Source organism: Telmatherina bonti (assembly GCF_933228915.1).
Source record: "Telmatherina bonti genome assembly, chromosome: 16".
Classification (NCBI taxonomy): domain Eukaryota; kingdom Metazoa; phylum Chordata; class Actinopteri; order Atheriniformes; family Telmatherinidae; genus Telmatherina; species Telmatherina bonti.
The window spans coordinates 10,551,376-10,566,478 of record NC_136614.1 but is presented as its reverse complement, the minus strand read 5'-3'; the positions used below and the strand labels follow the sequence as shown (position 1 = coordinate 10,566,478).

The window sequence follows — 15,103 nt, the reverse complement described above, 5'->3', positions numbered from 1 at the left end:
AAGGGTTGTGGGGAAGCTGGAGCCTATCCCTGTAATCATTGAGTGAGATAAGATAAGATAAGATAAGATAAGATACGATGAGATAAACTTTATTTATATAGCACTTTTCATAGACACAAGGCCGCAAAGTGCTTCACAACAATAAAACATTGAAAACCTGCAATGTTTGGGCCACAACAGCCATTGCAGAGCCATTTAACATTAATTACAGCCTAAATAACCTGTATAATTGATTAAATGAAGTTAGATTGAAAAGCTATTATGCACATAAACTAATTCTAATAATAATCTGAATTACAAAATATATATAAAAAACATCTATCCACAACTTTGATTTCTTGGCTCTTATTTTATTTTTCATCAGAAAGGCCAGCTTATTTCTGACTGGTCGGTGAAGCGGTTTGGCTTGGCATTCACCCGTCACATGGCGTCACTGACTCCCCAAACCAAAGTGTTGGTTGTCCAAGTCATTGTCACCCATGAGTTGTTTAACTCACTGACCAAAATAGTTTTTGTTCAATCTCATGTGTGAATGGTTGTGAAATGGTTGTGAAACGAATGGTTGTGAATACTGTGTTATAGGTGATGGGAAGGTCTTACCGAAAGCCACCTCATCTCTTTGGTAATGTTTATTTCTTATTTTAAATGTTTATTTCTTATTTTAAAATGAATTGCTTCCTTAACACCTGTATAGACCTCAAACTTCCTACCTTCTCTGTTCAAAATGTGTTTACACATTAGTCCTGTGTTCTTGAGATGTTGATGGACCACTGAATATGGATCTCTATAGGGCGGTTTTCCTTCTTTTGAATTGTTTGTAAATTGATTGTTTGGTTTTTCCAAAATAAAAGCCTAAAAGCTAGTAGTCCAGTTGCCTCTTAGGATTACAATGACATGGATGATAGAGATTCTACATCAATACCATTGATGCACCATCTATCTCCCTTTCATGCAGTTCTAGGGTTCAATCTGGTATTTTGGTGACAGAAACTGAATTAATAAATAAACTGAATAGATAAATACCCCCACTAGGATAATTTTAGAATGCATGTTCATGGACTGCAGGAAGCTGGAACCCCTGGAAGTGTATCTCAGGCACCCAAACATGCAAACATCACAGAAAAGTTGCGGCTGTTTGATAAGAAAAACAAAATTAAATCTATTAATCCAGATTAAGTAAAAGTATAACACAACTTTACCTTTTTTTTTGTCTGCAAACTTTGCATTGACTGACCTTCACATAGGCTCAAGTGATCCAAACCTTTTCTCTGGACAGGCAGCAGAAGAAAAAAAAAGGAAAACAGACACGTCTTTTATTTTGAAAGGAACTTCCGCGGATGTTTTGCCTGTTTGGCTGTAAATTGACCAGAAATGGGATTTGGGCTGAGTAGTAAAATCCGCTTCCTGTCCTTTAAACACAGAGGCTGCTGGGCGTTTCCCTGCGACCACTAACAGGCAAAAGAAACAGAAAAGTGAAAGCTTGTTTATCTTTAAAGTATTTACCATGCACGTGACAAAGTGCATTTTTATGAGGTTTTACCTCAACAACACCTGCTAACAGGAACAGTTAACTGACTGGAGGATTGTTTCCATTTCAGAACTACAATTAAACTAATTGTTAGGTTTTCCTCAGATCACAGCAAAGTGTAGACAGAGGGGGGGGGGGGGGGGGGGGGGGTTGAGGTCATGACAGAAGCGTGCATATGTGCGCGTGTGTTAAACACAATGGTGTGACTACAAAGGACAGATGGTGGGGCATATTCCACCCCCAAGCATGCAGAACCGTCACAACAATGACACAAGAACCTCGGAACAACACAAAAGCATCACACATGTTTGTCAGAACAGAGCTGGAACACACACACACACACACACACACACACACACTCATTCAGGCAGACGGATGAAGCATGTTTCGTTGTTCTGAAATTAATTGGATCCAACTTATTTAGTTTATTTAGTCATGTGTTTATCACCATGAAACGTGGAAAAGAAGAAGAATGAGACTTTGCTAGTAATACTTTACTTTCTGTCTGAGTTAAACTTACAAAAATATGAACTTTAAAACAGAAAAAAGTTGAGATATTCTTTCTAATCTGTTTAATTTTATTTTACTTCTATTAAACCAAGATGTCCCACTGAGATTAAAGTGTGTTTTATGAGGGAGATGTGGCCCAGTTGGCAGCAAAACCCATAAACTCAATAAATGAGCAATAAAACAAAATACAGACATTTCTGCAGTATCATATGAGAAGCAACGATTTCAATGTATTCTTTATATATTTGCCAGTATAGACCTAGTTTGGAGTTTAAGCCTGCAACATCCCTTTTAAAATGTTTGAATGTGATCCATTTAGTCCAACTTATGATGTAAAAAAACATATAGAAAGATCGAGTCAACTTAATTCAATTTATTTAAATAGATGCATATATTTTAATGCATATATTTAAACTAATTCATTTATTACAATTTAAAATAAAAATTATGACAAATAGCAGTATTATGGTATTTTATTATACTGCTGTCTCATTTCAGCCATTCGTCTCCTTGAATCAGTCACAGTAAAATGTTTATTTAGTGTGAAAATGCATCCAGATGAGACGATCGAAGAGAAAAGAGGCTTGTTGAGACGTGAGTGTGTGCTTTCCTAGAAATGATTTTTGCACATGCGACATCTGCAGAGCACATGATCTGTTAATCCAACATATTAAATAGAATTAAATGGGATCACTATGAAAGACTTTAATTAAATGCCGCTTAAGCCTTTATTTTAACTTTGCCCTGAAGGGGTGATGCTGACCTCTCAGAGATGAACAGCCACACAGTGGAAATCACCTTTCCAGAACGCGTTTGGAAGACGTTTGTGCTCCAAAGTCCAAAAGGACTAGAGATGCACCAACACAATATTTTTTCAAACTGAGTACAAGTACTTACATGTGAGTATTTACTGATACCAGTATGAGTGTTAATAAATCCCATTACAATTTACTGGTGGGGAGTGTGGACCAGAATGATAGAAGCAGCAACGGAGTGCTTCATTGTGTCAGTTGGGACATCCTGCTGAAATCCTCTCAATGTGAAGCTGGAAAACTGTCAGAAACTTCCTAATTAAAGAGGATTTAGTGGTTTTTGGTAGTTGTGGTTCGGCACGCTCTGATATAGTCCCTATAAGCCACAAATCAGCTCATTTGGCCGAGACAATGCCAAATTTGTATTTTTAATGTGGTATGAGTAAGTTAATTTGTTAAAAGAAGTATGCTGGGAACACAGCAGAATAATTTCCACGGGATCTCGTCGTGCATTAAAACACTGAGAGTGCAGACACTCCCTCATTGTGAAGTGCCTCTACAGAGCAGGTCCTGACCCAGTTCTCACATCTTATTGGAGCTTTAGCTTCACAGCGGCGTGAAATAAAGCATGTGGGTGACGTCACACTGGTGTACGAACTCATCTGGGATCATTCAGAAAGTTGCTTCTGCTCTTTCAAAAGGCTGGTGCTCCGTTTCGCAGCACACTGGGACTCAGTCAGGCAAAATGCCAACTTTGTCTTGCTTTAATAAAGGCATCAGGGTCCTCAGTCCTGGTCCTGGAGGACCGGTGTCCTGCAGGGCTTCCAAGTGTCCCTGCTGCAACTCACCTGATTAATCTTCTGCCGCTTATCCGGGGTCGGGTCGCAGGGTCAGCAGCCTAAGCAGCCTAAGCAGCCTAAGCAGGGAAGCCCAGACTTCCTTCTCCCAGCCACATTAGCCAACTCTGCGAGGGGGATCCCAAGGCGTTCCCAGGCCAGCCGAGAGATATAATCCCTCCAGCGTGTCCTGGGTCTTCCCCGGGGTCTCCTCCCAGAGGGACGTGTCTGGCACACCTCACCAGGGAGGTCCAGGAGGCATCCTTACCAGATGCCCGAGCCACCTCAACTGGTTCCTCTAGATGCGGAGGAGAGCCCGGCCACCCTGCGGAGGAAACTCATTTCAGCCGCCTGTATACGAGATCTCGTTCTTTCGGTCACGACCCACAGCTCATGACCATAGGTGAGGGTAGGAACGTAGATCGACTGGTAAATCGAGAGCTTCACCTTCTGGCTCAGCTCCTTCTTCACCACGACAGACCGGCGCAGAGCCCGCATTACTGCAGACGCCGCACCGATCCGTCTGTCGATCTCATGCTCCATCCTTCCCTCACCTGATTCATATTAATGTTTATTCAGCAGACATGTACACAGCTTTTCAGGTCTGAATCTGAGTCAGATAAGTTCCAGCAGGGACACTTGGGAAACCTGCAGGACACCTGGTCCTCCAGGACCAGGATTGAGGATCCCTGACCTACATCTTGTTTCAAAGTTGTAACTTTATGACAAGGCTCCACAAGCAGTTGGGGGTGTATATACAGGGGTATATAGAGCATACCCACCTAATTTTCAGTCAACATTGAGTATCTCTACTTCTAAACCCCCTGTGAGGCTGTTTTTACAATGACGAAACATCCCTACACATCTACCAGCAGCTTAACTACGTTACCTATGCTACACTGGTGCAGTTAGCCATTAACTTTAGCCTGAACATAGACACAATAAAGATGTATGTATCAGAGAGGGCACTTTGGGTCGAATGGTTTTGCAGCAGAGCTGAAGGCTGGAACAAATCTCATTTGGGAAACTGGCCTCAACATATTTTGGTATTGCTGGGGTCCTGACACCAAAGATCAGAAATTATCTGACAATGAGTTTTGGAGTAAAACAAAATAGTCTTATATGTCACTTTTTCTGAAACAGTGTTTTTTGGGCTATTTTTTCTGTTTATTTAAAAAAAAAAAAAAAAAAAAAAAAAAAAAAAAAGGGCAAAAACCTGGAGTATACCCACTTCTTGAGGGACCAACAAGTGTTACATAAATAAATCAACTAAGACTCAAAGTCTTATCATACTATTTATAGTTATAAATGAATCTTTTTCCAAGTAGCATATTTGCCCCCTGAGAAATATCCCACCCTCATAATCCTGGTCTAAAAGCTATTAACCACCAGCTGACCATCCACAGCTGCAGTTTAAAGAGACCGATCAAGGACAGTGTGTTGTATCCGGGGGGTTTTAGCACAAGGAGCCTCTCATAAGCCTTCACCCCTGCCATCCTCATCATCGCTGCCCATCAGATCAAAGGATTAGACAAACGAAGGCACCCCCCTGGAGATGCATGTAACTGTAGCAGGGTGGTGTTAATCTGCCTTGCTAAAAGCACAATAGCTTTGTGTCGTGTAGGGAAGTCCAGCTAATAACAATGATCGGAGGATATCCGCTTAGTTTATGCTGGAAAGCTTCTCACAGGCAGAACATCTGCAGGCAATATTTAGACCGATGGCTTAGACTTCTGCATGCTCTGCATGATTAACCAGCCTTCTTTGATAATAAAAATAATTATTGGTTGTCAGAAACTGCATTAGAAATATGTTATGATTGATTTCATATTTATTTGCTGTGTCAGTGATTTATGAATTGATTGAAAAAGAAGTAAGAATCATTAGAAATAAATAGATAAACATCACTGATACAGTAGAACAGATTTGCAACGCCTTGCAGAGCTTCTTTCAGCATGTGCATCATTCATTCACCCAGCTTCCATAATAAATCAGGAAAGTCTTCCACCACGTTAAATCATGCATGAAATCACAGGCATCCACAAACATGGCCTGTTGGCATGTGGATTTTACATCATTTCTATTGCAGTATTTAACGTTTTTTCTATTTAGTCTCCAAGAGGAATAAATAAATTGCTTTTGTAGTATAGGACTCACCAGCCTCCTCCTGACAGAGGTCGCTTCTTCCAGCTCAAACACACACTTCATCATGGATTAGTTTGCTAAAGCGCAGAAGTATTTTCCCTCTTTTATGCTTTCAAAGTGGCTATAATAAATAATTCCACATCTTTCTGGAGGTCTTTTAATAAAAAAAAGTACTTTTCAGTCATTTAGATAAGATAAACTTTATTAATAAAGTGCTTTTCATAAACACACAAAGTGCTTCACAACAATAAAAACATGATAAATCTGCAACATGTGGAAAAAAAAACATCATATCAGTGATCTCCTTAAGACATAAAAACAAATCCAGCAAAAGCCTGACCCAGGACCGGAGCTGATCCATCTACTGCTGGCCGAGGCCTCATCAGAAATGGTCTCCATGGAAACGGGGCTACCAAGAAGCTCTTCTTCAGGAAGGAAAACTGGGAGAAGAAACTGAGGTATTCCACATGACGCACTGGATGGAGTGAAAATCAGAGGCAACGGGTGTGACGGTGTGATGGATCCTCTACAGATCCCAGACTTCTTCATGAAAACAGAGGATCATCTGGATGCAACCAGAGAAGATCTTTGGAAGGTTATGGCTATGAGGCAGATCAGAAACACGATGCTCGGATGAATTTCTTTTATATTCTATGAACAACCTACGTTTCTATAAAACATCTGGACAGGGAGAAACGACCACCTCGACCAGCCAAAATCTCCTGATCTGAGTCTCCTTCAGTCCCGATAAGCTCCAGCTGACGGAGTGATGCTGCGTTGACCTCGGAGCTGGTCTGGGATCTGTTACAGCCAGAGAGACAATGAAAGGAAGGAGGGCGGCTGAGTGTTTGGAGTCAACGCACAGTGGCTCAGGAAGGAGGAGTGGTCGGGACCAACAGCTGCTGTCGATGGCACCAGTTTTCCTCAAGGACGAGGATGGAGGTCCAACAGGAAACAGACCGCACTAAGATATGATTACTTCTGATGAATCGCTGCAGTTGTCGATGGAAAAGACCGAGTTGGGTGAAGTTTAGAAGGTTCAGCATTTGTTCATGTTATGGCCCTGAGTCATCTGGTCTGCAGGGCTTCCTGGAAATGGAGAGACTCCGCAGTCCACAGCTGGTAGGCTGCCATCCCTCGGCTCCACCCGTACTACCTTGGCTCGGGATTGGTGGACATTGGTGCAGGCTCCTCCCACATTGGCCACAAATGATGACACCTGCCTCTTTAAGGACGGTGACACAGTTTGCCACCTCCGGTTTGGGCGTCGACGGCCATAGAGTAGCAGATTTGCTTAGATTGCTTTTTGGCTTTTCTTTTGTTAATTGCTGTCTTTGTCTGAGTTTTGTTTGGTCTGTGATTACAGAGTTTTGGTTTAGCTTTTGGAGTTATGTTAAATAGTGGGTTTTGCTCCTGTCACAGGATGTTTTAAGTTGTACCCTTTAGTTTCCTTGGTTTAAATCATTGTAAATAAAATCCAACCTTTTATTGGAACTTTTAGTTGCCACTCTTCTTTTGTGTTGCAGCCCCCCTTTTCCCCCCTAGACACCACTGGGGTCGTAACAGTTCACAAACACTTTGGTTATTTCAGACACAGAACGGATCAGAAGAAGAGCGTTGGGGATGTTTCCCTTCAGCTGTGTCCTGATTGGCTGGAGCTGTTCCTCATTCCAGCCTGGAGGATGAGACAGAGGACTGCTCGCCAACGTTTCAGCCAGTCCAGCACCTCTGTCAGCTTCGGACCAAATAAAGACAACCTGGTTGAGAAGTTTATGTTTCCATGGCTTTGTGGAGACTCCTGCCAACTTAAAAACTCCCTAACAAAGAGAGAAAACGGTGCCTAAAAAACCCATTTATCTCTGAGGAATCATTTCTATTTAAACGCAGAATATTTCTCACCATCTCCCTGATCAGGATTAATCTGCCCCACGAGAAGTTGAGACAAAAACCTGCAGAACCGTTAGGGTACCAAACCACAACGAACCACTGGAACAGGTTTGTTGTGAGGCGGACCCAGATAATGAAGGGAAACTACAAACAACAACCTGCAAGAGACAACAGAAACCACGTAGTATATACACACAGAAACACAACAAGACACAGGAAGAATGGATCCAAATGAAAGCAGGCGAACTAACAAACAGGAAACACACAGAAATCTACAAAATAAAACAGGAACTAAAATCTCCACATCATGACAATATTATCTGAAAAACTGAGAATTTCTTTCAAATCTTAGCGATTTATTTACATAAAGGAAATATGTTTTTAAAGGAGCCTAAAAGTGAATATTCTGAGCAACTTAGTCTGACAGTCTGAACCCTACTGGACAAACTTTCTTCCAGGCTTTTCCAGGACTTTCCAAAGCTCATTTTGGATGTTCGCTTCCTTCCACTCTGGTTTATGTGAAAATAAATCTGTCCGGATGGAAGTAAATGAGACGAATCAGCAGTTCTGCCTTTATCTGATGTAACACGACCATCTTTTATGTGCAGCTTGTGAATAAAAATCAATCAGATTGATCATAAGACAAAGCTTTAGTCTCAGTGCATCCGCAGACAGCTGGCAAACCGTGCTGATTAACGATGCAAAGGATGACAGCAGCGTGCTTTTTACTGCTCTGGTCTCTTCTGCAGGGAGGGGCGGGAGTGCGTGGTCCTGATCAGCAGCTGGCCTCATGCTGTCTGACCTCTGACCTCTACCCACCCAGCAGCAGTCACACCCACCACGTCTGCCTCTCTTTCCACAGCCAGCTGCCTCGGTGACGTTGATTTTCCACCTGATTATCGTGGTTAAAAATGATTGATGCTTCGAAGATGCTTCATTTTCTAAAAATCAGATGAACAAGCATAAAATCTGCCACAAAAATTCACATTTTTCTAACTTTGGTTCCTGGATTTTATCAGGTCAAAGTTAATTATGACCATTATTCCTCTTCAGGCAGAATATTCAGGCAAGAAAAACTGGTTTATTTGGCAACAAATTCTTAAAACTTCCTTTACAAAAAACACTTATAAAAGAACAAACAGACAAAACATTTTCAATCCAAACATTTCCCTGAGACATGAAGACGTTCCCATCCTCCTCCTCTCAGCTGCATTTGTCTCTGGTTAGCAAACAGGAGCTAAATCAGCGTAAAACCTGAGACGGTCGCTCAGCGAGAGCTGCATCGCGGTGCAGAATAAACACCAAGAAATCTGATCTCACACATCAGTCGTGTCTCCGCTGACTGAAGGACGCCGACACAGATCTAAGGTGGAGGATTCATGTACGACAGCGGCCACAAGGCAACCCAGAGGCTAAAAGAAGCCGTACGGACAGAAAACAGCAGCTTCTGAACGTAAACTAGAATTTTTATATTTAAAAACTTCAATAAGAACTGATGAATCTCTTCAGTACGAAGCTTTCTAACCCAGCTCAGAGCTGTGGAGACGAAAACCTGGATCTCTGCATGACGGGAGACGTTTCAGCTCACACCGTCTGCATGTGATGCTCGGTTGGGATTAAAACTCCTTCAGGAGAGGCAGGAGTCCAGATGCTCGTTGATCTTCGACTCCTGCACCTTCGTCTGGCACACAGGACAGCGAACCATCGGAGCAGAGGAGGAGGAGGAGGCGGCGCCGCCATGCAGCCCTGCAGAGGACTGTCCAGATGTCGAGGTGGAGGATGAGGTGGAGTCGGTTCCGGCATTTTGCTGCGATGCAAATGATTTAGTTTTCATCGATGCGGCTGATTCGCTGCCGACTCTCCTCTGAAAGAAATCAAAGATGCTGGCGTGACCATCCCACGACCTCTTCCTCCCGGTGTGACCTCCGCCTGCTGCCCCCGGCGTGGACTGAGCTGGTTCTGCCGTGTTGCCGTGGGGAGCTGTGGAAAGCCGGGGGGGAGGCGTGGAGCTGGGATCAGATGGAGAAGCAGAGGAGGTGACGTGCTGGTTCTGTTTGGTGAAGATGGAGGAAGAGGAGGTGGAGTTTGGTGGCAGCAGGGTGTTTGAGGTGGAGGCCTGACTCCCTGTTCTCCTCGGGCTCGTCTTGTTAAACAGATCCTGAATGGACTTCTGTTTGCTGCGATCGGCTCCTCGGCCGCCGCCGCCGCCGCTCTGGGACTTCGGCATTTTCACAGGCGAGCCGCTGATGTTGATGAAAGCCCTCGTGTTGCCGACAGACTTCTTCACGGGTGGCTTTCCCACCACGGGGGTGGACGGCCTGACGGAGGTCAGACCGCTGCAGATTCCTCTGGTTTGCTCAGACAAACCGGTGACACTTTTGGCCGGAGATGCGGAGGAGGAGGAGGAGGAGGAAACTGTGGCTGTGTGAGATGTTGAGGAAGACGTGGAATTCTGGGACTTCCCACCGAGAAGGAAACCTTTCCCACTAAACGGGATGATGGTTCTTATATCCTGCGACCCAGAACCTAAAAGGGAAGAGAAGATGAACGAAAGCGAACGATACAGCTGTGCTCATATGTCTTCATCCCCTTTCATTAAAGAAAAGGCTGAATTTACAACTTAAATACCTGGAGACTTAAAAACGGAACAATAAATTAAAATTTGCAAAAAATATAATTTAGTAAAATAAGACACTGTTTTTTTTTATTGAATTGAGTTGAAGAAAGAAAAAAAAAAAACTAAACAAACAAATGTGTCCTGGACAAATGAGAGACTTTTCTGTTGAACAGTTGGACAAAATACCTGTCAACAGGTGCAGAAGTCAGACTGAGAGGAACAGAAAACACCTGACTGGAGCGGAAACATTAAAGGATTGTTCAACTAAATATTACTTTATGACTCATGTAATATGTAATAAATTATCTTATTTGTTTGCTTTTTAGAAAAAATATTTCTACTGAACCAGAATTAGAAAATAATGTAATGATTTTCATCAAATTTTTATTTATTTAGTCAATTCAGCTTATTTTACAGGCAGCTGTTTTTTTCCTTCTTTAATGAAAGGGTATAAATAAATATGAGCTGAATACTCATATTTATATGACTGTGATGATTCCTACGATACAAAGTGACCTGATGAAGACAAAGACAGGTTACCTGTAGTTGCAGTTGGAGGTTTGATGCTTCCTGAAGCCTTCTTTCCTTCCTTTTTGCCTTTTTTACCGTATCCTTCAGGCTCCTTCACCTTGGTATAAGTCCCGCCACACGTTCGCTGATGATCCTCCCACCAAGGGTCCAGAGAGGACGGAGCCCGGTTCATGGCTCTCTTCACAAAACCAAAGTAAGGCTTCCGACTCTGGCAGGGGCCGTCGCAGCGCCACCAGTGCTGCCGGTACACGTCCACCTCATCGTGGAAGGTGTGGTAGATCTGAGGAAGGAGGGAACAGAGAAGCCTTCAGCTTACAGGAACATTTCCGCTGGGGGGGGGGGGTGAAGAAGCTACTCTTACAGTAATATTCGTCCCGCTGGCCTTGTTGATCCTCTTCATGTGTTTGCAGAACTCGGGTCCGTGGCCGTCCCTGTCCCGGTTGTTCTGGGTCACAAACAGGAGCGCGTGAATCATTTCATGGAGAAGGGTCTGCAGAGACAAACAAGCAAACAAATAAGATTTTGGTTTTACGTTTCTGAGTTGTTTCTGAAAAAATAATTAGTAGTATCTTTTGAAATGTTAAAACTACTGTGAGATGATGATTCTCACCTCCACCAGGTCTCTCCTGGGTCGAAGCTTCAGCAGCGGCTCGCTGAGTCGGATGGAGCAGAGCCCGCCTCGGCCTTCATAAGAACACACACCCGCACATCTACGAGGAGAAGAGCAGGAAACATTGAACACACCTGTTATGTTATTCATTTATTTATTGAAGAAATAATTACCTGGATGATGATACGCTTTTGTCCCGATTCGATTCCGATTTTTTGGGTGCCGATTCAATTTAAATTGCTGATTTTGTAGATTAAAAACAAAATAAATGTAGAAAACTTTTTTTTTTTTTTGCTTGTCATTGTTCTTGATTTCAGTTCTGAAAAAACAACAACCCAGTCGCCAGACCATCATTCTGCTGCTATAATGCCCCAGAAGATACGTAAAAAGATCCATAAAAACAATAAAAATGACATTTTTTATAAAGGATTATTTTCGTTTATTTGAAAAAAAAAAAAATCGATTTTAAAATTGTGAAGCAAAAGAAAATCATCCAGATTTTCGATTCGATTTTCCAACCCCTGATAATTACATTGTCGCTTAATCACAGAGGCTGAGATAACTTTTTTCATTGTGTTTTATGCTTTTCTGTGCTTTCTTAAACATCCACCTTTGTCTAGTAGGGGTGGAAAAATCGAATCGAAAAATAAAAAATCTGGATTTTTTTTTTCCCTTCACAATTTAAAAATCGATTTTTTGGTTTAAAAAAAAAAAGTTTTTTTTTCAAACAAATAGAAATAATCCATTCGAAAATTTTTATCATTTTTATTGTTTTCATTGATCTTTTCCCTTGCCTTCTTGGGCGTTATAGCAGCAGAATGATGATCTGGCAACTGTGTTGTTTTTTCCTCACTGAAATCAAGAAAATAAATTACAAGCAAAAAAACGGTTGATACATTTATTATGTTTTTAATCTACAACTTAATGAACAGCTATAGACCTGTCTCTCATCTCTCTTTTATATCCAAGATAATTGAAAAAGTTGTGTTCAATCAGCTTAATAATTTCTTAAATGAAAGTGGAAATCTTGATAAATTCCAGTCAGGCTTTTGACCTCATCACAGCACTGAAACAGCTCTGGTCAAAGTCTTAAATGACATTAGGTTGAATATGGATTCTGGTCCAGTGTCAGTCCTGGTTCTGCTGGATCTCAGTGCTGCATTTGATCCTGTCGATCACAGAATCCTGTTGGACAGGCTGGAAAACTGGGTTGGACTTTCTGGAGTTCTCCTTAACTGGTTCAGGTCTTATTTAGAAGGCCGGAGTTATTTTGTTACAATCGACAGCTGTTCTGTATGCTGAGATGCTGGACAGGACAGGTTAAAAAAACAAAAAACAATCGACAGCTATGAATCTTGAGCGAGTGGCCGTGACTTGTGGAGTACCTCAGGGATCAGACCTCTTCTGGCCAACTTGTATCTGCTCCCTTTGGGTCAAATAATACAGAACTTTAACATCGATTATCACAGCTATGCAGATGACACACAGCTTTATGTGTCTTTGTCACCAGATGACCACAGTCTAATAGACTTACTGTGCCAGTGTTTGGAGCAAGTAAGCACCTGGATGAGAGAGAATTTTATTCAATTACATGAAGAAAAAACTGAGATTTTTCTGTTTGGTAGCAAAAAGAAGAGGGTCAGCGTTGGTAAACACCTGGAGACTCGAGCTCTCAAACCCACCAATCCAGTCTGTAACCTTGGAGTGTTGATAGACTCAGATATGACTTTCAGCAGACACATAAAAGCTGTCACTAAGAAGCTTTTTACCAACTGAGAAACATCAACAGAATTAAAAGTTAAGTCTCCCAGAAAGACCAGGAGAAACTCGTCCATGCATTCATCTCCAGCAGACTAGATTACTGTAACGGTCTTTTAACAGGACTTCCTAAACAGAGCATTAAACATCTGCAGCTCATCCAGATGCTGCTGCTAGAGCTTTAACTAGAACTAAGAGATCTGAACACATCACACCAGTTTTAACATCTTTACAACTGGTTTCCAGTCAATCACAAGATAGATATTAAAACCTGGCTGATGGTTTACAAATCCCAGAATGGTTTCGGACCAGAATACATCTGTGATATGTTCAGAGATTATAAACCAAGCAGAGCTCTTCGATCCAAAGACTCAGGTCAACTAGTCCAGACCAGAGTCCAGACTAAACACGGAGAAGCAGCATTTAGCTGTGAAGCTGCAAACAAGTGGAACAAACTGCCAGTGGAGATTAAACTTTCACCAACTTTTAAATCCAGGTTAAAAACATTTCTTTTCTCATGCGCCTATGCATGAAATCTGCAGTAACTTTTACTTAATTCTGCTTGTAATTATTTTAATATAATTTATGATTTTATTATTATGATTTTGTTATATGTATTTTCTTTTATGCTTTTTTTCTGTAATGCTTTTAATGTTTCATGTAAAGCACTTTGAATTGTCTTGTACATGAAAGGTGCGATACAAATAAAATGGCCTTGCCTTACAAAAATCAGCAATATCGAAGAACTGTGAGAATCGCAATATAAATCGAAATCGGCACCCAAAAAAAATCGGAATCGAATCGGGACAAAAGTGTATCGTCACAGCCCGATGTGTGCGTCCTGCAACAATCCAGCAACAGCTGCATGTTTTCTTACAAATTGTGTAAATGAAATAAAAGGTAACAGGAGGAAAGTTGCATTTACTGTTCGACTGTCTGTATTTAAATATAAATTGATTGCAGGGACATAGCTGGATCTATAAATAGGTGTTGATGTTTTAAGGCAATCTAAATACCATTGAAAGTAATAAGTGACTTACAGTGTCATCCTGGGACTCCACTTCACCTCCACCCCGCTTAGTTTCCCCCAGAAAAACATGTCGTTGAACTCCAGAAACATGGCCCTGACATCTGGACTGGGGTCCAGCATCTCCCACGACTCGTCCACGATGCTGAGTGGACGTTCAGGATGTTGTGTGGGTTTCCATTTGGGACCTCCAGATACCTCCACTTTCCGTCTCTTACTGCTGTGTCCAAAGTCTCCATCATCACAGCAGTCAAACTCACTGTCGAACTGCTCCTGCAGCTGAATGGCGAGCAGAAAGTCCTCATCCATGCTCGAAAAGCAGAAAACAGCTGCTATGTATCTATAAAACAGCTGGACACAAGGTAACTAGCTATGTAGCTTTAGTAAATATGAAGACAAACTAGTTCGTTTATCAAGCAAATTGGTTCTCAAACCAATGTCAGCTAAGGAAAGATGATAAAAACACCCAATAAAACCAATTTGAGACAAAAACACTTGGATTTGTGTCATGATTTCGGCAAAAACTAGTTACATCTTACTATTAGCCTGACTGCCCTGAGCTGCGCCAACAGTTTCATAATCAAGGTTGTTGGATTGCAAGAAATTTCCGGTTTAAAATTTAAAACTAAAGTTATTATTTGTTTGAAGAAACGTTTTCAATCTAATATTTAAATTATTCAGATTTCATTATTTAGTATTATAAAATGCACCTCATTTTTTTGTAATGTATATAAATTTAAAGCTAAAGTTATTAATTTGTTTAAAGTAACGTTTTCAATCTAATATTTAAACTATTTAAATTTTATATTTTATTATTTAGTATTCTGAAATGCATGTCTCTTTTTTTTAAAAAAAAAGTATTTAAATTTAAAACTGAAGTTATTTTTTGTTTAAAGACACGT

The 15,103-nt window shown here is 41.3% G+C and overlaps 1 protein-coding gene across 1 annotated transcript; it reads right to left on the bottom strand.

The window, feature by feature from the left end:
• Positions 1 to 8,774: 8,774 nt before the first annotated feature.
• sprtn (SprT-like N-terminal domain) lies at positions 8,775 to 14,728 on the bottom strand. The gene is made up of 5 exons (XM_079255924.1): positions 14,215 to 14,728; positions 11,417 to 11,516; positions 11,168 to 11,296; positions 10,816 to 11,086; positions 8,775 to 10,184 (listed from the first exon to the last, which is right to left on the bottom strand). The coding sequence occupies exons 1-5, from the start codon at positions 14,508 to 14,510 to the stop codon at positions 9,286 to 9,288; spliced, it is 1,695 nt and encodes a 564-aa protein (XP_079112050.1). The 5' UTR covers positions 14,511 to 14,728; the 3' UTR covers positions 8,775 to 9,285.
• Positions 14,729 to 15,103: the final 375 nt, after the last annotated feature.

Coding starts and splice junctions, on each gene's coding strand:
- sprtn (XM_079255924.1), bottom strand. CDS start 14,510: ATGGATGAGGACTTTCTGCTCGCCATTCAGCTGCAGGAGCAGTTCGAC. Junction 11,517..14,214: donor TGGAGTCCCAGGATGACACT/GTAAGTCACTTA, acceptor TTCTCCTCGTAG/ATGTGCGGGTGTGTGTTCTT. Junction 11,297..11,416: donor CCAGGAGAGACCTGGTGGAG/GTGAGAATCATC, acceptor TTGTCTCTGCAG/ACCCTTCTCCATGAAATGAT.